We start from the raw sequence: 24,181 nt of genomic DNA, 5'->3' as shown, positions 1-24,181 counted from the left end.
ATGTTACAACTTCCAATAAACAAGTCAGATTCTACGATGATTTTAAACCCTCCTCTGTGACACAATGAAGCAATTTTTACACATACTTGTCGGCATAAAATAGCTGCCCATGGTCTGCTGGGTTCTTAAAGCACAAATTTCTACAAGATAAATCATATCGTGACAGAATATTGAACATGTGCAAATGCAGTACTGTACTCACCTTGGCATACACTTCAGTAAGGGCTTGCCCCAGTTTTTCAGGCTCTCCACGTAGTATCACAGTCTCTGAGCTGCTATCACTTGGGGGAATCTCCACAGACACCCCAGTACGCTCCAGGATCTCTTGAAGATTATTGCCCTTGGGACCGATGACATACTTGTGCTGAGACTTCTTCACCTCTACAGCAATGCTGGTTGTTTTTTTCTTCTGCAAAGACAACAAAGAGTTAAACACCACCCTATTCCACATGACAAGTGGAGGAGACTTGCCAAATCATGCCCACGCCTCACCACTGTTTTAACTAAAAAGTGTTTTTGCACTTCTAAAATATCCAAAGGTACCTGGGTCACCTCTTGTTTTAGTCATAGCATGTTTGCCCTGTACCTGGTAAACCTTCAAAGTTACATTCTACCAAAACCAGTTACATTTAAAACAATTTAAGACTAGAGAAAAGGGACAACTAGATGCAACAGTCCTGTACATTTGGAACTTCTACAAAGTATGCATGTTTGTTAAATTGTGTAAAATAGAATTGTGTAAAACAGAAAACTTAAAAAAAAAACCTTCCCCACCTTTTCTTCATATATCTGCTTAATCCGTGCCACTGCCTGTGCCAGCTGTTCTTTCTCCCCTGTGCAAACAATCTCAGTCTTGTTCACACTAGGTGGAGGGATGTTAATCCTTGTTCCAGTCTCTTGCATTATTTCAGTCACCACTTTGTTGTAAGGTCCAGCAATAAAAGGATGGTAGGCCTTTTCAACTTCAAAACGCTCCACTGCTCTTTTATCCTGGTGAAAGAAATATTGTGCATTATTATTGCATTTTAAAAATACACTTATGGTATTTTGCAATGTTTAACACATTTCAAACGTTTTAAGATAATAGGGACAAAAAAAAACATTTGCCAGTGTACCGGAGAGGGGTAATTTAGTTGTAAGGAAACAGACATGGCAGGGGAGAATGGGATACAGAAGAAGCTGCATAGATGTCCCAGGGGTGAGCACTTATGAGGAGAGATTGTTAGAACGGTCATTGAATTTGTGGGGGAGGCTGTGGCTATGATTTGGGAAGGAAACGTGCTAGGGACTGAGATGAGCAGTGCTCCTCTGGCAGGCAAAACTCTTCATTGCAAATGTGGGTTTAAGTTTAAGAGTATTAAATATTTAAACTGGTGCTGTGTGTAAGAAGAGTTGTTCTTGTACGGCGTTTACATATTTAATCTAATTATACTGTATGTTGATTTGACCTTTTAAAAAGCCAAATCATTCTTGAAAAGATGCTACTGCCAAGTAATAAGATAACTATTGGCTTTTTTTTATTATTATTATTATACTCAGCCCTGACCACATATCGATTTAAAATGTGTATCCCCTTAAAGGAAAGGTCAACTCTCCTGCAAAAAAATGTTTTTGACTAATAAAAGAAAATATAATTCTGAGCAACTTTGCAATATACATTCATTCCAAATTGTCCATGGTTTTCAATGTATTTGTATATGTATTGCTATTGAAATCCGTGTTTGTCTGTCCCTGTCTAATTCTCTGCCCTGGAGACTCAGACTGTTGATACAATATAAGACAAGGCAGCTGATTTAAAGGCCTGTCTTTGCTGGGGGAACCAAGACTGTTGCAACATTGTTTAAAAAGTAACAACCAGGCGTAAGGCAAATGTTGCCTTCATCAATACTGTATTTGTTTTTAAAAATCACTGAAATATTTTAAACAATGTATATTGGAAAGTTGCTGATAATTAGGTTTTCTTTTATTGGGCAAATTTTTATTTTGGGGTTGACTTGCGTTTAAAAAGAGTGAGATAAGCAAAACACAAAGAGAGGGGCATTTGAGCGGCAGCACAAAACAAAAAAAGCATTTCTCGTTATATAAACTATATCTGATCCTACCCGTAAAATACTCTGTTTACCCACTTAAATGCTAAACAAGAGAGAAAAAAAGGGGGGGGGGCAAAAATTCTATACCTGCTCAGCAGAAATGAGGAGAATCTCGTGCCGTGCTTTTTCGATGCCCTCCTTAGTGCCAGTGATCTTAATCTGATTACTGGCTTCTTCAGGCCGGGGGATTTGAATCTTGGTGGCGGTTTTCAGTTCAAGGTCCTGTAACTTTTCTCCGTTCTTACCAATCACAAAGCGGTGGTGTTCCTTCGGGATAGCGACAGAAGCAGAAGCCTGAAATAGCAAAGTAATTGGCAGGTTGTTTTTGAGTAAAATTATCTATCAAGCTGGACGCAGATTTTTACAACATGACTGGAAGAATGCACATTTTCTTTTTATATCAGAAGCCTAAACACGAGCCTTTCGATTTTACCATTTAATGAAAAAGAATTCACAATGAACAGAGTATGTAATTACATCACAGACCTCATTCTTTGGCAGTGCATTAGTCTGGAAGGTCACACATGAGCATATACCTAACAGACAAATCTATGCAAGAGACTTTGGCAGTATACAGTTGGAATAGCCAAAGGAATCCTATCACGCAACAAAATTATGAACGGGCCTGTATTAAAACACATTTTGCGAGTGTAATTTAGTGAACCAAAAAATTTTTTTTAACACTTTTCTACTTGCCTTTTCCTTGGTGCACCAGTCTTCTAAGTGCAATAGCACAAAGAGTAATTTCTTGAGGCTTTCACCATCACATGTATTCCCTTGCTAAAAACTCACCCAAAATATCTACCATCATCTTCTTTTGTTAGCAAAGGAAATTATGCCAAATCAACAACATTTCCAATTCTTTACGGCTCATGGGGTAGTATTTCTGCCTTGCAGCACTAAAGGTCCTTAGCGCTATCCTCAACCAGATTGTCTTTTGTGTAGGTTTACTCGCACACTCCAGAAAACATACAGCTTGGTTAAATTGGATTCTAATAAAACGCATCACTGTGTAAATGCACTGGCGCTATATAAAAATAGCCAGGGAAAAACTCCAAGATTTTCCATTGCTCCAAGGCCAATGGCACATGGGAAGTTACATACATTCCTAAATATGTCATATATGAAAGCATACAGTATATAAATTTCCTAATATAGATATGGGACCTGTTATCCAGAATGCTCGGGACCTGCGGCTTTCCAATAATTAAGAGATAAATAAAGAGAATGCAATCCATGTAGTAGCCTAGGCTGCAGAACAGAAAATTTGCCTGGAATATATAAATCTTTTTACTGTAATGTATTTTACAATATGCATTTAAGTACAGGTATGGGACCAGTTATCCAGAATACTCGGGGAGTTTTCCGGATAACGGATCTTTCTTGAATTTGGATCTTCATACCTTAAAAGGGGGTGGTTCACCTTTAAGATAACTTATTATGTTCTATAATGGCAAATTCTAAGCAACTTTTCAATTGGTTTTCATTTATTTTTTATAGTTTTATAGTTATTTGCCTTCTTCTTCTGACTCTTTGCAGCTTTCAAATCAGCGTCGCTGACTCCCTTCAAAAAACTAATGCTCTGTAAGGCTACAAATGTATTGTTATTGCTACTTTTTATTACGGATCCTTCTATACAGGCCCTCTTTTATTCATATGGCAGTCTCTTATTCAACTCAATGCATGGTTGCTAGGGTAATTTGGGCCCTAGTTACCAGATCGTGTAAGATGCAAATTGAAGAGCTGCTGAATACAAAGCTAAATAACTCAAAAACCTTCAATAATAAAAAATGAATACCAATTGCAAGTTGTCTCAGAATATCATGGTCTACGTCATACTAAAAGCTCTCAAAAGATGAACAACCCATTTAAATCTAATAGAAAATCATTAAAATATATCCAAGAGGCTGGTTTTGCTTTCATTAAGGATTAATTAGATCTTAGTTTGTATTAAGTACAAGCTACGGTTTTATTATTACAGAGAAAAGGGAAAACCTTTAAGAATTTGAATTATTTGGATAAAATTGAGTCTATGGGAGACGACCTTTCCGTAATTTGAAGCTTTCTGGATAACCGGTTTACACATAATGGATACCATACCTGTATCTCGTACGGGTTTTAAACCAGTACATATTTGCATTTAAACAGACTAGGAGCTGCCATTAGGTTTACCATAGCTACAGCGCTGTCCATGTGTTTCTATTTGTACTGCTTGACTTCCTTGTGGACTATCAACATTTATATAGCGCCAGCTTATTTATAAGCGCTGTTCAAAGCTAGTTGCTAGCCTGATAAGATGTGCAATTGTTGCAAAAACCAAATATCAAAGGCAACGTTTTAAAAAGGACTGAGTTTGAGAGAACATTTAGAAAAAGCACCTGAGCCTGTGGATGAAACACACATCACTTAGTTAGTGTTGCGGTCAGCAGCAACAGCAGGTCAGAGATTTTAAGACGCTGGAAAACACAGGAGTCTAGTCTGTGCGCTATATTATATATATATATATATATATATATATATATATATATATATATATATATATATATATATATATATATATATATATATATATATATATATATATATATATATATATATATATATATATATATATATATATATATATATATATATTGCGCACAGACTAGACTCCTGTATATATATATATATATATATCAATCACTATAAATATGACGTGAGGTTATATCCGTGTGGCAGTGTTACGGAATCGCTAGACAATTCACCCATGACATTGCCACAAACAACAGCACAATATAATTTTACATGCCAGCATCACTCAAGCCCTCAATCTGACAGTTTAAATACTGCTGCCTCCTATCTATGTTTTGCTTCAAAGGAAAAAAAAAATCAGCTCAATCCCAAAATGTTAAACCTCAAGTACAAGAAGTGTGTGTGTGTTTTATTTTTCTTAAACCAGTATTCCAAGTTCCTAACTACTGCATGACATTAAGTTCAGGTCTTTTATTTAGGGCAGAGACACACCGGCAGATTCTGGGAGATTAGTCACCCAGCGACAAATCTCCTTCTTCGGGGCGACTAATCTCCACCGAACTACCTTCCCGCTGGCTAAAAAGTAAATTGCCGGTGGGGTGGCACTCTGTGCACTTTGTTTTCCGAAGTCGCCCGAAGTTTCCTCGTGAAGCAAACTTCGGAAAATGAAGCGCTCTGAGTGCCATCACGCCAGCGATTTACATTCTAGCCAGCAGGAAGGCAGGAGAAGGCAGTTTGGGGAGATTAGTTTCCGGCGACTAATCTCCCCGAATCAGTCCGTGTCTCTGCCCTTAAACAGGAATTGCAAATGCATTCGCTTCTACTACACAGAACACAGATCTGGTTAATCAGGAGAGTGGACACTATCAGGTTAAAAAAAAAAACTGCCTATCTCTGGACTTTATCCCCTGCCAGATAACACCTGCCCTTGAGCTCCATAGCAGAACAAAAAAACATAAATCAGAGTAGAATAGCCCAAAGGAACAAGAATGATCCATCCATGAACCCACCATTGACAGAACCAAAACAAAGGAAATTATATACATTAAACCTGCTGCATAACTAGTGAGGAAAAAACAGGGTCCTCCAAAAAGGTCTATGAATGGAAAACAAAAGGAATGAATTTGAGTACAGAAATTGCCTTCTCTCTTTTATACATTGGGGATACTGTGTGGGCCAAGAAATTCATTGGCTAAAACACCCACCTGGAGGAAAAGCCTCCCAAAGCCAGCGTGTAGGCAACACTTAGGGCTAGTCCACACGGGGAGATAGCCACGCGTTTGCGGTCGCGGCGACAAAGCGATCACGAGGTGATGCGCTTTTCAACAGTCGCCTGAAAAAGCCTGGCGAGGCATTTTCAGGCGACTGTTGAAAAGCGCATCGCCTCGTGTGGTTAGCACAGGCGTTTTTACATAGGCGCCCATACAAAACTGTCGCCTGCGCCGGTCGCGGCGCTTTGTCGCCGCGACCGCAAACGCGTGGCTATCTCCCCGTGTGGAATAGCCCTTAAATTACACATGTCCCAATCCACCTTCTGAGAACACGAATAAGACCACTCAGAGGCCCTTTTATCAAAGGTCGAATTTCAAATTCATGCAAATTTTTTTTTTTTTTAATTTGAATATACTCACAATTTGACTGGGAGGTTATTTAAGAAGAAATTCAAATGTCTAATATTTGAGCAAATGGTTCTGACCAGAAAATTTGAATCGTATTAGATTCGTTTTCTCCCGAAAAAAAAAAAAAAAAAACCTTGAATGTCAGGAAGGCTATTAACATCTCCAAATGGCTCAATGGACCTCTGCCATGGACTTGTATATGAACTCGGCAGGTGCCAAATATTCGAATTAGGACTTTTTCCATGGTCGAGTTGTGATAAATCTCACATTTGAATTTACATTTGAAAAGGGGGATTGAAATTTGATTGTGTGAATTTTGAAACTCGAAAATTCTAATTTACTAATCGGCTTCATAAAATTGCCCCACAGAGTATGGAGGGTGGTCAGTCAGGAGATCTCAGTTCCAAACTGCCAGAGGTCTATTTATCATGAAGTGTAAAAAAATAAAAATGAAAAAAAATGGAGTGATACTGGTGATGTTGCTCATAGAAAACAAAATCAAAGATCGGATTGGTTGCCAACTGTTGAAATCTAATTGCCGATTGGATGCTCTGGGCAACATCATCATCATCATCATCATCATTTATTTATATAGCGCTGTCAAGATACGCAGTGCTTTACTGCAGTTATAGCAAACAGGGAATAAATGGTGGATAACAGACAAGGATTACAGAGTACAATAGGGTTTACAAACTAAAAGGTTAGGGTACAATTGAGACATTAGGATTGTATAAACACTTTGTCATTTTTGATATAGCAATGATTAATTAAGGTACAACGAATAGGCCTCTTTAAACAGATGGGTCTTTAAGGAGCGCTTGAAAGTTTGGAAGGAAGGAGAAAGTCTGACAGCTTGTGGCAGAGAGTTCCAGAGAAAAGCAGAAGCCCGAGAGAAGTCTTGTAGACGAGAATGGGCAGAAGTGACCAGAGGAGAAGTGAGGCGAAGATCAGAAGCAGAGCGTAGGTTTCGTGAAGGAGTGTATTTGGAGATTAGAGATGAAATATAGGGAGGGGTTTCATTATTAAGGGCCTTGAATGTGAGTGTAAGTAATTTGAATTTGATTCTAGAAGAGATTGGGAGCCAGTGAAGGGACATACATATGGGAGCAGCTGATGTTGAGCGGCGAGCTAGATGAATGAGTCTAGCGGCCGCGTTTAGAACAGATTGGAGTTGTGAAAGGTGACTTGTTGGAATACCTGTGAGGAGTAAGTTGCAGTAATCATCCCCGGTAATGCTTCATTCCACTTTTTACACAGCATGATAAATAGTAGGGATTCAGTCTTTTTCCGCATTCGGACGAATCCTACTACCTGGCCGAATCCAAATCCTAATTTACATATGCAAATTAGGGGTGGGGAGGGAAATTGTGATTTTTTGTCACAAAACAAGTAAAAAAAGATTTCCCCTTCCCACCCCTAATTTGCATATGCATTTGCTAAGGATTCGGGGGTTCGGCCGAATCCAAAATAGTGGATTCGGTGCATCCCTAATAAATAGGCCACTCTCCTGTCATGTCGAAACCCCCCCCCCCCTCACACCACCCGTGGAACCTCTATTTTGCATCCCCTGTTTTGTGGTCCCACCTATTATGCATAATACATTTACCTCACTTTACACCATTTTTCTCTGGTCCCCTGAAAAACGTAAAATAGGGGTTCTACTGTAATTTCTTAATCCCAATTATGACAGTACTAGTACTACACGCAAAGGTCACCATGAGAATGCTAGTTTGGCTACTTCTGGAGGTCTACATGTTGCACATCTCTAAATGACAGAATTAAGATATAGACTAATAGTACGAGATAGCCATTGAGCTTTAAACAGGGCTAGCTTTAGCAGACTAATACAAATGCAAAGCATCTGGAAATACTGTTCACATTAATATATTTACAGCCCTTTGGGGTTGGCAGATGTTAACAGATCCCCAAGCAGGGCTGCTAAATTGATCTTCAGGGGCTCTCATTGCATCATCTCCACAAAAACACATTTCCCACTGCACCGAACCCTTGGAGACACCAGGAATGCACTAAACCCACAAGGATGCCAAGGTTACTGCTTTTTTTCCTGAAGTATAAACAGTCAAGTCACACACAAATCACTACCCTCTCACCTGGGTTTGCAGTCGAGTCACTATCTCTTTCCGTGCCTTCATTACAGAGTCGTGTTTTCCAGATACCATGATGGACAAGCCTTGATCTTTTGCCAGAGAAAGCTCCAGATGAGCCGCAGTCTTCTGCATGATGTCTAGGCAGATTTTGGCCTGCTCCCCCTCCCCAAACTGAGCCATGTCCTTGTACTTGCGCTCTTCTAGGGGAACATGGAACACCTAGATTGAGGTGAAAAATAAATTAATTAATTACAGTTGTCTACTAAAACCAAAACAGGACTACATTTCCCCTTCACAATAGAAGTTTATAGCTAGGAAGGCAAAAGTAATCAACTTGATTAACTTTGCCATTTCATTATATATACACACACACACACACACACACACACAACTATGTACCTAATCAGTAACCTGTTAAAAGAGAACTAAACCCTAAAACATAAATATGGCTAAAAATGCCATATTTTATACACTGGACTTGTTGCACCAGACTAAAGTTTCAGCTTCTCAATAGGCCTTCAAACTTGTACAGGACTTCAAACTTGTCAGAGGGGGTCACCATCTTGTCAATTGTCTGTGACACATGCTCAGTGGGCTCGGAGCAGCTGTTGAGAAGCTAAGCTTAGGGGTCATTGCAAATTATCAAGCAGAAAATGAGATTGGCCTGTAATATAAACTGATGCTTCAGGGCTGATGCTAGTTGCACTAGTTTCTGAGCTGCCATGTAGTAATTAACTGTATTAATTACTAATCAGCCTTATATTGTGATATTTATATTCTATGTATACTGTATATTGTGAGTCAGCCCATAAGCTCAGTAAGTGGCAGCAGCACAGAGCATGTACAGTGAATTGGCAGAAAAGGAGATGGGGAGCTACTGGGGCATCTTTGGAGACACATATTTTTACTGCTAAAGTGCTCTGGTTCCCTTGGGCTTGTACAGAAGCCCAAAACATAATGTACAACATTTCTGGCCTACTTTTTTTAGTTCTCCTTTAAGGCCTCTGACAGATGTATAACTGCCTGCTGGAAGGAGTATTATGGCCGCAGAGAGTCCTTTCTATGCCAGGATAGTTCAACTGCACCCTTCCAGTGCTTTTGCCCTAAACTCTTCAGCACCCCAGTGAAGTTAGGATCATTTATGGAAGTTATCCTTTCTAAACATGCTAAGCCAAACGGACCTGAACATGCAAACCAACAGACCTGAGTAATAATGGAAGACTTGATAGGCCGGATCTTGCTCCAAGCCCCAACAGGTTCAGCTTGAGTCTCATTTCCAACAGCTTTTTCTGGGAGGGGTGGGAATGCATCCTTGTAAGTAGGAGGGTCGGTCTCTTCCTCTGAGCCAATTGTTGCCACTACAATATGAAAACCAGAAATGTTAGCTCTATTGAGAACCAAGACACAATGAGAGTAGAATGTAAACGTGAAATTCCAATGACCTGCAACAGATGGATGAGTTAGCCCACTGCGATGCTCATCAAAGCTTTCCTGGGTAAGTACCGCCACCGAGCTCATTGTCCCACGCAAGTCCGTGTAACCACTGAAATAAAGGCACATTTAGGGAAGGCAAAACTAAATTTTAGCCCACAAATAACTGGGTAGCGCACATTGCATATTTACCAGCTAAAGGGTCAAAAGCCAGAAAGTCCGTCCGGTTTGCTGAACGCTTCTGTCAGCCTGCCAGCTTCTAAAATGAGAAAATCGTAAATCTACATTTAGAATACATCAGATCCGTTTATAAGTGGATAATACTAGAACACAGCTACCACCAATGAAACCAGCCTGGTACATCAGATTTATGTGAACTTCTGCACAAAAGTGAACAACTGTGCTTAAAGGAACAGTAACATCAAAAAATAAAAAAAGTGTGTTAAAGTAATAAAAATATAATGCATTGTTGCCCTGCACTGGTAAAACTGCTTTGTTTGCTTCAGAAACACTATGATTGTTTATATTAATGAGCTGCTGTGAAGCAATGGGGGCAGCCATTCAAAGGAGAAAAGGCTCAGGTTACACAGCAGATATCGGATAAGCTTTGAAGAACATAAGGGAGCTAGCACACGGGCAGATTTGGGGAGATTTAGTCGCCACAGATTTGGGGAGATTTAGTCGCCTGGCGACTAATCGCCTCTTCTGCGGGGCGGCAATCTCCCCATACTGCCTTCCCCTGCTATAATGAGAAAACACCAGCGCCAATGCACTCGCGGAATTCAATTTCTGAAGTGAGTGAGGCAACTTCAGGCGACTATAGAAAAAGCATCGCCGCGTGTGCATTAGCGCAGGCGACTTTTCCTTGCAACATATGGGGAAAACCGATGAGGCAATTCGGGGAGATAGTCGCTCAAAAGACAAGCAGGCGACAAAATCTCCCCGAATCTCCTCGTGTGGCCTTACCATAATGGTCTCTAAAAAAAATGCCTTGATCAAGCACATCTACCAGTATGACCTTGTGCACATGGGTGATCTTGATTCAAATCAAGGCAGGAGCAAGATTCCAATCTACTGACAGGGAGATAAGACTTCTGACACATCATACCTACAGTGTAGTGTATTATTCTAGTGTACTATTCATCTGCAATGCAAGACTAAAGGATGAGATGACAAATAGTCACCATGCATGAGAAGATGACTGCAGCTGACTCAGTCAGTTTGTATTGCCTCAGGCCACTAAAGCTACAGCATGTATTTAAATTGCCTGTGATTGCTTTATCCTTCAGTACCACATAGAACACTATTTAAATATTAAGCAAAACTATGGGCTGATTTAACCTCATTCCATACAAATAAAAACATTTGGAAGGGGGTAAAAACTGTGGTAAGTGTTGCAACAAGCTCACACATTACAGCAAATAAAGTACAAATACAAGCCACTTCCCTGGTACCTTCAGTTCGGAAATACTAGGCACATATGCTTCTAGAATCGTTAAAGGGGAAGTGAAATTTAAAATAGAATAAGGCTAGAAATGCTGTATTTTGTATACTAAACATAAACTTACTGCACCACAAGCCTAATCAAACAAATGATTAATGCTTTCAAAGTTGGCCACAGGGGGTCACCATCCTTTAACTTTGTTAAACATCTTTGCAAGACCAAGACTGTGCACATGCTCAGTGTGGTCTGGGCTGCTTAGGGATCGTCATTAATTATCAAAACAGGGAAACAAACTAAGTTTGTGCTTGAGTTCTGCATGGCTGGGAAGTAAGGCAGGGAGCTCCCCCTGCTGTTGATAAGTATGACCGTTTCCCTGCAGAGCAGTTAGGGATTTCTATCCACAGCAGTAAATGAAGGAATAATTTCACTGCATACAGTAAGGTTTCTTATAAAAACTGTACACATGTTTTAATTAAAGTCTATTGGAGATAGGTTTCTTTTTTTCTTAAAGAATCTCCCCGACCTTCCTTCCCCCTGCTATAATGAGAAAAACGCCTGCGCCAATGCATTTGTGGCGCTTTGATTTCCGAAGTCGCCCGAAGTTTCCTTGTTAGGCAACTTCGGAAATCGAAGTGCCGCGAGTGCATTGACGCAGGCGTTCTCATTATAGCAGGCGGAAGGCAGTTCGGGAAGATTGTTGCCCAGCAGAAGAGGCAACTTAATCTCCCCGAATCTGCCCCTGCCCTAAGTCTACTAGAAAATCATTTAAACGTGAAATAAACCCAATAGGCTGGTTTTGCTTCCAATACGGATTAATTATATCTTAAATTAGGATCAAGTACAAGGAAATCATTTTTAAAAATTTGGATTATTTGGATAACATTGAGCCTATGGGAGATGGCCTTTCTGAAATTCTGAGCTTTCTGGATAACGGGATTCTGCTTGCCCTCCCTATATGGGGATACAGTGCCACATATCCTAGTAGCGCTTTATAAATAGTTATATATACATACATTGAAACAAATACCCGAAGCTTCATGAAAGAAACAGGAGAAAACAACTTACAATGCACACAGTAGTGTGCATGGTTGAACCTACTACCTACATAAGTGATGGGCAAATAGATTTCCTTCAGATACTAAATTACAATTTTCATCACTTCCTACCCCAGAGCCTCACGGCAGAGCTCTATAGCATTGCTAATGGTGACACCATTAATGAGACTGAGTGCATGTAATGAATAAAGTATCTACTTCCAGTTAGTCCATAGCTTGCAACATCTCTGCTGAACTGCAGCTCCACCATTTCTACATGCAGGGGCTGTCTTGATGTGAAACAGATGCGAGCAGGCAGCTGACAATTCCTCCCCTTCTGCTCCTGATGTATTCATGCAATAACCGGTACAAGCTATTCAGACATCACAAATATTTACCAGTAATCCATACAAAATAAACAGAAACACCCAAATAAAATGTGAAGGAAATAATACTAATAAAAATGGGAAAGAATACTCTACATTTAAATAAGATAAAAAGTATAGTTATAGCCAGAGTTAAAGGGGTGGTTCATCTTTTAGTTAACTTTAAGTATGTTATAGAATGGATAATTCTAAGAAACTTTTCAATTGGCCTTCATTTTTTCTTTTGTAGTTTAATTATATGCCTTCTTCTTGTGACTCCTTTCAGCTTGCAAATGGGGGTCACTGACCCCATCTAAAAACAAATGCTCTGTAAGCCTACAAAATTATTGTTACAGCCTCAATGTATTACTCCTCTTTCTATTTAGGTCTCTCCTATTCATTTTCCCTAGCTCTTTTTCAAATCAATGCATAGTTGCTAGGGTAATTTGGACCCTAGCAACAGATTCCTAAAAATACAAAGTGGAGAGCTGCTGAATAAAAAGCTAAATTACTTAAAACCACAAATAAAAAATTAAAACCAATTGCAAATTGTCTCAGACAATTTAAAGGTGAACAACCCCTTTCATAAAATCTGGATAAACAAGTCAGTGTATCAAGAGTATTTATAGCCCTCAACGGGCACTGATAGGGACAAATGCAGATGTGCTTCTGTTTCTCTGGGGCAGGTGCAGTCTCGGGGGATCTCTGCAGGTTCTGCTCACAGAAGTCCCTCGCTCCTGCACAAAGATCAACAAATTCCATCTGCAGAACTCTATGCACAGGCTTGACCTGAAAGGAAACCTCTGGAACTGCTGGTGGACTGCCTGCTGGTAGCATCTTTTATTGTTGATAGGACAGAAGACAAAAGGTATAAAAAGGGAACAATTTGATGGACATTAAAACACGAGGCAAGAAACATGGAAACATTTTCAGGGCTGTAGACCAGCAGGCCTATCTTGCCCTTTAAAAAAACATCAGCATTTATTGCTAGAATGAATGATCAAGAAAGTGCCTAAAGCTCAAGCTGTCTAACTTGAAAGTTCCTTTTAGGGCAGCTACTCCCTCAGCACTCCTTATTTCTGGATATCTTAAAGGGGTTGTTCACCTTCGATCTAACTTTTAGTATGATATAGCGAGTGATATTCTGAGAAAATTCACAATTGGTTTTAATTTATTTTTGGATTTTGAGTTTTCTTTTTTTTTTTATTCCGCAGCTCTCTAGTTTACAATTTTAGCAACCTGGTTGCTAGACTACAAATTACCCTAGCAACCATGCATTGATTTGAAAAATAGACTGGGATATGAATAGGAGAGCGTCTGAATAGAAAGAGTAATAAAAAGTAGCAATAACAATCGATTTGTAGTCTTACAGAGCATTTGTATTTTAGATGGTGTCAGTACCTTCCATTTGAAAGGTGGAAAGCATCAGAAGAAGGTAAAGAAGTCAAAAATGATACAAAAATATAAGACCAATTGAAAAGTTGCTTAGAACGGACCATTCTATAACATACTAAAATTGAACTTAAAGGTGAACTTGCCCTTTAATCTGCATACTACTATACTCATGCATGCAATCGCTACTACTGCATTGCTCTATTCAGCAAACAGCTTTAGGGAAAGGGGCCAGTGCCTCACATCAGGGGCAAAGTCCCAATGCTGAATATAGTAAATAATCAACTAAAACTTAAGTTTCTCAGCAAGACTGCCAAAATACACCGTTTCTCAGAACACGGACAAAATATACAATTGCCATATATTCCAGTTTATAAATATTACACAGGAGAAAAATTCAAGATGCCCGTACACAGGTCAAAATGATTGCATTGCCATTATTGGACCAGGGTTGCTCAATATATTGATTAAGCTGAGAGCAAAAACCCTCATTTGTCTACGTATGCGTGGTCCATATCATGTTTAAATGGCTGCCCCCATGGCTACACAGCAGCTTGTTTATATAAACTATAGTAGTCTTTCTGAAGCAAACACACCAGTTGTACCAGCGCAGTACATCTTATTTGAATTACTTTAAGACAATTTAATTTGTCTGTGTTACTGAATAAATGAAGCACTGAAACCTATACAAAATATAGTTAAAGGAGAACTAAACCCAAATATGGCTATAAATTCTGTATTTTATATACGGAGCTTAATGCACCCGTCTAAAGGTTCAGCAGCCCTATAACAGTAATGGGCCTTTAAAACCGACACAGAGGGCCACCATATTTGATTTTGTCAGGACTGACACGCACATGCTCAGTGGGGTCTGGGCAGCTATTGTGAAGCATAGCTTTACTAATCATAATGTGCCACATTTCTATCTGACTTTGTTAAAGAGGTTGTTCACCTTCAAACACCTAATTGTTTTCAGATAGTTCACCAGGAATATAGACTTTTTCGAAATGCTTTCTATTTTCTATGTGTGACCGTTTTTCTAATAGTCAAGTGTAAAGTGTCATTTGTCACCTTCTAAAGCAGCTCTGGGGGGGGGGGGTCTCCGACCCTCTAAACTGATCTAAATTGATACATTTAGTGGTTACATTTCTTATCTTTGTCCCTGCTGTGCAGAGTTTCATTAAAGGCAGCTGTTAGAATTGATACAATAGTTGTTAACACTCAAGATGTTGCTGGGAAATGTATCAACTAAATGTTGCAAAATTGTAACAGCTCAGAGTTGCACCTGAATTACTGAGCTGTCAGACTCAAACACCAGAGACAGGGGAATTAAACTTTAAACTTAGATATTGAAAAAACAGTAAAAAATAAATAATGAACAGTAATTGAAAAAAGTCTATTTCTGGTGAACAATCTGAAAACAACTGAACTGACCATGTTTTCATATAACTGTGAAAAAATGGAGAGAGGGGGGAGCAAACAAATACTGCACCCAAAGGGGCGAGAATTGTTCCTTCTCTTTTGCACATCAGAGCAAATATTCTTTATGATCACTTTTAAAAATGTGTACACAGAGGTCGGCAGCTGAAAATAAGTACAGGTATGGGATCTGTTATCCAGAATGCTCAGGACCTGGGTTTTCTGGATAATTGATCTTTCCGTAATTTGGATCTTCACACCTTAAGTCTACTAGAAAATCATGTAAACATTAAACAAACCCAACATGCTGGTTTTGGTTACAATAAGGCTTAGTTATATCTTAGTTTGGATCAAGTACAATTTATGGTTTTAATTACAGTGAAAAAATAAATCATTTTAAAAAACTTGGGACTATTTGACTATAATGGAGTCTATGGGAGAAAGCCTTTGCGTAATTCTGAGCTTTCTGGATAATGGGTTTCTTAGTAATGGATACCCTACCTGTACAAACTTCCTTGCGCACACACACAGATATATAATAACACATACACAAATTTGCTAGCCAAACTTTAGCAGTTGCCATTAGAATGAACAAATACACATGAAAAACATAATTCATAAGATTTTAGATGTGCATGGCCGTGAATCGAGCCTGTGTACTATGACCTGCCCAGAAAAGAACTCTGTACTTGATGTATGGGAAGAGCGTTCCTCTAACAGGAAACTAGGAAAACGTGAGTTTAAGGGCAAGCGTGCATGGAGGTTAAAGGCCACATGCACCCGTGTAACAGCAGGGAATGTCGGCAGGTGGAGGAGTTGGTGGATCAGCCAGAAAACAGGGTTACAGCTGAAGTTTATGCTTAGCAGGGACAGGCCCCTCCATACTGCCACCTCAGCACAGCCTGTATTACCGGTATGGGGGAGGGGATAACTTAAAGGGCCAGCTCTCTGCCAGCTCAGCACAGACCAGAGAAAGCAGCAGTGCAGTCTGAACAAATCCAACTATTTATCTGCCTTTAAGAGTTTGTTAAATACAACAAAAACAGTTTCTTGTACAGGAATGCAAGACTTTATCAAAGTATCAAAAGTAAACACATTAAAGTCCAGGTATCCATTACAAGTACATCTAAAAAGATCCTTCTACTACATAAAGCAGTAGTAGCCAAGATTCCAGCCAAGCAAACAGAATTTACGGTAAGCTGAAAAGAAACCAGAGGTCACACAAACGTAACGATTACCCTGGGATTTTGGATCCGGATCTTTCTCATTTGTTTGTTTTACACTCTTCTCAACGTACTTATTCCAAGTAATGCCCAAAGCACCTTTACCATTACACTACTATTCCCAGTGATAAGCACGAGGCTGGTTCCGAGATCTTAAAGGCAAGATTGTTACCAAAAAGCAAATTGAAACACCAGCGGGAGAATTTCTAAAGAATACTGGAACTCCGCTACTGATGGTTTCAAGTATAGAATTGCCAAATCAGAAGTTGCTTTCTATTGACAATACAGATTGACTTTGATCTGAACCTTTGGAAAGGCCATCAGAGGAATACAAAATAGGAAAGTTCAATGAATATGCAGCATGAAAAGCTCAACCAAAATCACTCAAATGGCACCAGAGAAAAAAAAATCAGTTACAGCTTTTGGCTAACTGGCACAGATACATCTATGCTTTAGGGATGAATACAGAAGACTTCCAGCACAGAAAGATGCAAACCAACATGCAGTGTGACCCAACTATCCATACTGTATATTAGAATTAGCAGTGGTTATTACAAATGGGGCTGTATTGCTCAGCTACAGTAAATGTCAGCCCAACAAGTCGAGTCCCTTACTTGCCTATAAAATATACATATATGCCAGGTTAAGATTGTCCATAAATCTGTGGAATTACTTGTGTGCAGTATAGTGTAGTGGTATGCCCCACCGTGATAATGATCTTAGCACTAGATCTTTTTTCCAAGCTATGTAGGAATTTGAAAAGCATTAAGTTCAATTGAAGGTGCCTTTAGTAGCACATATGCAGTCAAAGGGGAAAACTTATATTTAACAGCCATACTATATATGATTTGCCAATCTGAAACCAAGAGTATGTTTCCCCTTAATCTCCTAAAACAACACAAGTATATATTTTAACAAATAAGAAAAACTGCCATCCTACTTTACTAATAAAATATTTGTGACTGCTGGATAACAATCAGCACTGCAGAGTGATCTAGATACTACAGGTATGTGATCTTTAATAGAGAATGACCATTCTTTGTATAAGGGTTGTTTTCTGTAATTAAGACTGCTTAAAATAAAAAACAAAATGCAATTCTATATAAACCCATTAGGATTTTTTTGCAACCAATAGACTCGTGCAGCTTGATTAGGACAAATCACAGGATACACTTTTATAATTAGAGGAAAAGAAAAATTATTTTTTAAACATTTATTTTATTGAAATGGACTTTATGGGAGATGGCCTTCCTGCAGCTCTAAGCTTTCTCAATAACAGATTTCCAGATAAGGGATCCCCCATACCTGTATTAGAGTATAGAATACTTTGACAGATAAGTAGAAACTAGATAATGACTACATTTCAGTCCCATGTATAAGATATGTTAGACTATAAAAGTTTAGTGATGTGAAGAAACCGTCGGGTGACAATCTAGAAAATGACCGGAAAGGGATTTGTATGTACCCCCGCCTAATCAAAACCTCTATAGCCTTCACTGTATACCATCAGAATTTTAATATAATCTGGCCCTTAAATGTGACGTGGAAAACAATCTGCCCACTTTATGGAAAAAGATGGACGTTGACCCAGAAGATTACCTATGCAGTGCTTGATATACACCTATAGCTGGGGAATGGATTAGGAAGATTTCACCTCCCCCTCAGCTAAGAGCTTACTCCTCCCTCCCTAGGCCTTTTCATGCCAACGTCACCACTTGAAACCGAAGTTAAACCTCTGCTTCTGGTTAGGTATAATGCTTAACACCTCATGTGCTGGTACATATAAAACAGCAAGGCAAACTAGTAAGCGGATAATGAAGGCTCCTGTTAAAGAAAAAAAAGTGCAACTGCCCGAGAGAGGTCAGCAATACTACATTGTCTCTTAGAATTTTTCAACCCTAAACAATTACACCCCCAACCACAACCCACTAAATGGATAGAAATCTGCGATTACTGGCAATTCCTAGAATATTTTGGGAGAAATGTAAGGAGAGCCTCATGTTTCTGAAACGCAACTCTGTATACATATCAGCCAACAAGTATTGCATCTAAAACTACGTTTACGATTCCCTACTAACCTTAAACCATTGGAAGGGATAGATACTGAGGCTCATTTACAAATGCTTTAATTAAAATTTGAACAGGGGCAGTAACCCTTAGCAACCCGAGCTTTAATTTCAAAGAAAACTCTTGAATTCAACTTGCTTACTGATCACTATGGATTACTGCACTCATGCAAATATGCCTAGTATTTGTAAATGAGCCCCAGTATCTGTAACTCTGGTTTAAGGTTAGTGGGGAAAGCCTACAATGTGTGTATTCAAATAATAAACATGGTTTTAAATGCCATCATAAATTAACCCCTGTGACTAAAGGAGGAAGTGAGGGTTTAGTAAAACCAAAAACATATGTGAAGTGTAAACGACGGTGAATTCACAGCTGCGCTTTCTATTGGTGGCCTATATCTTTACAACAAGGCAAAGGAGTTGTAGTCTTACAGTCATATAATGAAGCTACAATGATTATTACGAAACCCAGGGGAAATTTTTTCCCCAGGATTTAGAACATAGCTATTTCACAGTGGCCTGGCTTACATAAAACAATCAAGCTCAGGTCAATTGCAAGGTTGAAACTGCAACAAGGGCTCAGAAAACCCACAACCTCCCTGCTAAAACATTTAGACCAGCAGACAAAGGGTTAAAAGGGTATCTATCAGTCCATGAGACTGCTGCACACATCTTAAAGGGAATAATGCCCTGGTGTCAACAGAAATAATATAGAATGTTTGCAAAAAAAAAAAATGCTGTTGCACTCTAGGGACTTTTGCAGATAAAAAAAGAACTTTTTTTAAATCTACGTTTCGACCCTCACTGGGGTCTTTATCTCGGCACAGGGAGAGTCGAAACTGAAGCAAGATAAAATCTCAAAAGTTTAAAGGCCACTAAAGCAGCCATAATTAGTAAATGAATAAAGAAATAAATGTTGATCAGCTTCAAATAGTGGTCTTGTTAGAAAAGCCATCATGATTGATTAAATGAAGGGGGAGGCGAAATACTATTAAAGCAGCCATCTGAAAGCCAAGGCACTGCAGTTGTGTATGAACTACAAGTTCCAGCATTCCAGAGTATCCATAAGCTGACGCTACGTGCTGAGAGGGGCACTGCAGTCTGAGGTTGGAAACCACAGGGTTCCAGAAATCTTAAGGCTGGTGGGTGACAAAATAATTCCAAGTTTGCTCCCACTTCTCACAGCACGTATTCTATCCCCATTTTATTCCACGTAGGCAAGAGCCATTGCCCTCCCACTACCCACACATGTGACTCTCGCTCTTCCTACAGGTAAAATACTCATTTGAGTCTCTTATTAAAGATTCTTAGGTTCTCCCTCCCCCAAAACAACCGGTCTATCCCGGTGTCGCCTTATCCGCCAGTAAACACTCACTCCGTGTCCCGATCCGCTGACTGCCGGGGAAAGCAGCACCCGCCTCCTCAGCTTCTTATATAGAATGTGGCTAAACCTATCACTTAGAGCAACGTCATTGTCCGCGACACGTCAGCCTGGGGATGGGGAAAGATCGAAACGCAAGGGACAGGAAACGGAAATGCGTGTAGGGGAGGGGAGCCGGAAATGCGCCTTTTTTTTATGAAAACTTTATGGAGTTGGTGCAATGAGGAGCAAATGAATTTAAGGGATGTGTTATGGGATGGAATTTAGATGGAATTTAGATGGAATTTAGATGGAATTTAGATGGAATTTTAGATGGAATTTAGATGGAATTTAGATGGGCAGGACCCTAACAGTATCATTCCAGATGTGAACACATATCTGTTGATATTTTTTATGACAGCAGGAGTTCAATAGAGTTATGAATGCAGCAGGAGAAGGACGTGAGGTCATTTGCCACAGGAGCCACATCATCACATGGTCTCCTATTAGAAGAACAACGTGCAAATGGCACAATTCGTTGTATACTAGTTGTCAGGTAGAACTGGCAACAGTGTGACATTTTCACTTTTAGTATTGATATCCTCCTCCTTTTGGGAACCCCAGCCTTTCTGCACTGCCATGGATCTTTTTCAATTGGCAGGATCATAAAAATGAGTGAATCTTTACAAATTTGGCAACTAGGGTTGCCACCTTTTCTGGAAAAAGATATATATATATATATTTATCCCTATTTTCCTTATTAATAACATTGGGCATCATTTTTGCCGGGCAGCAACGCTATTGGCAACCGATATTCTGACTTCCAAGCCAGTGGTAATTGGGGTCTGTGGAGACATACCATGGAGGGGAGGTCCTTCCCTGGGTTGCCAGGTTTATATTTCAAAACCAGCCAAAGACTATCAGAAAAACTAGCCAAAAGCCATTTTAAAAGTAGCCCAAAAATAGTCCAATTGGTACACTAAAAAGAGGGCATTAATGTATAAAGTAAAACAATAAGGTTATCAAATCCAGACACATGGGGGCAGATTTATCAAGGGTCGAAGTGAATTCGAGGGAATTTTTCGAAGTAAAAAAATTAGAAATTCAAAGTAATTTTTTGGATACTTCAACCATCGGATAGGATGCTACGACTTCGAATTTACTTCGAATTCGAAGTAAAAATCATTAGACTATTCGACTAATCGATAATCAAAGTACTGTCTCTTTAAAAAAAAACAATACTTCGCCAAATTAAACCTGCCGAAGTGCTATGTTAGCCTATGGGGACCTTCTACAGCAAGTTTTTGAAGTCGAGGTAAAAATCTTACGATAAAATCGTTTGATTCGAAGGATTTAATCGTTCGATCGTTCGATTTTACTTCGCCTGCAGAATAGCCAAATTCGATGAAAAAAAGTTCGAATTCGATATTCGAAGTATTTTAATTCGATGGTCGAATTTTGAAGAATTTTTAACTTCGAAATTCGACTCTTGATAAATCTGCACCATAAAGTAGCCCAAAAATAGCCCGAATTGTACACTAAAAAAAGGGCATTCGTGTATAAAGTAAAACAATAAGGTTATCAAATCAATTAAGTGTCTGGAATTTTCCATACATTTTTCTACATTAAAAATGACATTTTTACAATTTCCCTGTAAGTTGGGACAGATTTCTATATTTATCTACCCATTTTTTTCATCACAAAAGACCTATGAGTGCGGATTTCTTTGCTATATATATATATATATATATATATACACATATATATATATATATATATATATATATATATATATATATATATATATATATATATATATAATCAATACAAAAGAGCCGCACTCCAAGGTCTTCTTTAAATAAAAATGAAAAAAACTTTTATTGATTCAACGTTTCGGCAACCACACGTGTGCCGTCTTCAGGAAGGTGAACAATACAAAATGGTGCTCGTGCTTATAAAGGGGTTAAAATGGCGCCAATTTACCATGGATGACGTCATCACTGGGTGTCAAACATGTCAGAAATCCCACCAGTGTCAGAAACAAATGTAATCCGGCTCCACAGTAAACATGGGAGCGAAAGTGTTGATCTAACATCATACATCAAGGTGTTCAAGTGAATAGTGACAAACAGACGTTCTGTTTGGTGCTTCCCACAACAGTGAACATCCATACTGATACCATTGCTTTAGTGTGAATAAAAGCAAAGAAAACATGCAGCATTCAGGATACGTTTACTCAATTAGCCCAGCAAATATGCAGGAAGGTACACTTACCCCAGCGGGACCCCAAGAGGAAGATGCTCACCACTCTGAGTTAACTCAGTGACTTGAAGGGGGGCCACATGGTACATTTCTGTTCAGTGAGTTTACAATTGATCCTCAGCATTCAGCTCAGATTCAAAAGCAACAGATATGACCCATGTGCCCCCCCCCAAGTCTCTGATTGGTTACTGCCTGGTAGCCAAGGTAACCAGTCAGTGTAAACCAAGAGAGCTGAAAAGCAGGAAGTAGTGTCCTGACTGACTTGTTATACATCAAATCACTCCAGCCTTTATATATTACATTTTTGGCTAACTAACTATATTAGAAACATTTTTTATTTTGCACAGCCTATCTATTTACCCAGTTTTTATTTTTACACTGAACAACTCCTTTAAGAACCTTACTGTATCTTGGATATCTTAAGGTGTATTTATTTTTATAGGTTTTTAGTTTTGTGTAGGACTAACAACATTTCTTTTGTAATAGCTATGCTTCTAAAAAAAAATCTGTCATTCAGGAATGCAATCAAAGTTTGTATAGTGGGGATGAATATCTCAAGATATTTGTAAATAGTGCTCCTCCCGCCATGCCTTTGCCGCCATTCACTTCTACCAGATGTTCCCAAACTGTGACGTGCATGACCTGAAAGGCAGATTTAGGGGCGCACAGCACCAGCATAGCAATGGGGGGCACGGTTATGAGGTTATGCCTCCCTGTAAAGTGTAGATCCTTGGGCTACAGATTTAGTTCTCCAAGTGGCTTGGCTTTGTGAGTGTGATCATGCTCTCAACGGAGATCTGAACTGTGAATGAGTCACGTGACACAGGCCTCTATAGCTAACACAATCACATTCTGTTCTTTTTACTGGCTAAATACTGGAAATCAAAGTGGACTTGAGCTGGAAAAGTTTGACATCCTTTGAGAAAGGATAACAATGCATAAGAATTATGATCTCAGCAGCTATATGCCCCTGAGGAAAGTGGTCAGAACTGTTGTTACCCTGATGCTGTAAGTGCAAGGAAATGTTACTTTAGTAAAAGTAGTCAAAGCTTTTATTTTATTTTTCCACCCCAAAATTAAGGAGGTAGAAAAAATGAATACAACCCAAAGTCCATTTGCTTTATAAATTAACAAAATACAGGTTTCCTTAATGTCCAACAGCAGCACACACTGAGATTTCCTCCCTCCCCCTAAGTAGGACCAATAGTCAAGCTTTAGAAGCCATAAGAACCCTCCCCTTCCCCCCTTCCATCATGTTTTTTTCTGTCCTACCTGGGACAGTGGGATATTTTTTCTTTTGTAGAAGGGCTCGGGAGTGAGCTATGGGACGTTCCAGGGAGCCAGCTTCGGGTGGTGGTCCTTGGGGAGGGTAGAGGACAGAGCTCCTGCCCCTCCACATTAGCTGACCGCATAGTAGGCGCACATACACAGACCGGCTTTCAGGAGGCGCACAACGATGACGTCATTGCACAGTGCAGGAGCGGCTGGTTTAAAAGGATAGTGTGTAGTGCATTAGGTGCCCATTAATGTGTTTGCAATACAAGCGGTCACGCTACAAACAAGGGCTGTGTTACCTGGAGAAGCAATTAAGGTATTGCTGGTCTTCTTATTGCCCAATATGTGTCCCAATATTACAAATCGCAAATATTGTTTTCATTTTTCTCTCTACAGATGTCCAGTCTGGAAACTAGACAGGGGAAAAAGCGGTCTAAGACCAGACATTTGGTCTGCAGACAATGTGATGTTCCACTCCCAGATAACTATGAGAGAGGTCGCTGTGAACCCTGCCTGGCTAAGACTAATGAAAACCCTCAATCTGCTGAAACTGCAATGAGTTGGTTTAAAGACTTTATTCAA

At 39.4% G+C, this 24,181-nt stretch overlaps 1 protein-coding gene across 1 annotated transcript in view; it reads right to left on the bottom strand.

The window, feature by feature from the left end:
* hdlbp.L (high density lipoprotein binding protein (vigilin) L homeolog) overlaps positions 1-20,235 on the bottom strand; it is a 29,746-nt gene extending 9,511 nt beyond the window's left edge. Inside the window, exons 1-8 of the mRNA XM_018263862.1 lie at positions 20,078-20,235; positions 9,952-10,018; positions 9,771-9,871; positions 9,532-9,686; positions 8,332-8,547; positions 2,178-2,384; positions 775-990; positions 203-409 (exon numbers count right to left, since the gene is read on the bottom strand). Coding sequence (XP_018119351.1) covers positions 203-409; positions 775-990; positions 2,178-2,384; positions 8,332-8,547; positions 9,532-9,686; positions 9,771-9,846 — 1,077 coding nt within the window. The 5' untranslated portion in view covers positions 9,847-9,871; positions 9,952-10,018; positions 20,078-20,235. The remainder of the gene's footprint in view (positions 1-202; positions 410-774; positions 991-2,177; positions 2,385-8,331; positions 8,548-9,531; positions 9,687-9,770; positions 9,872-9,951; positions 10,019-20,077) is intronic.
* Positions 20,236-24,181: the final 3,946 nt, after the last annotated feature.

Source organism: Xenopus laevis, chromosome 5L (assembly GCF_017654675.1).
Source record: "Xenopus laevis strain J_2021 chromosome 5L, Xenopus_laevis_v10.1, whole genome shotgun sequence".
Lineage (NCBI taxonomy): Eukaryota > Metazoa > Chordata > Amphibia > Anura > Pipidae > Xenopus > Xenopus laevis.
Note: the sequence above shows the minus strand (reverse complement) of the source record. Positions and strands in the feature narration are given on the sequence as shown.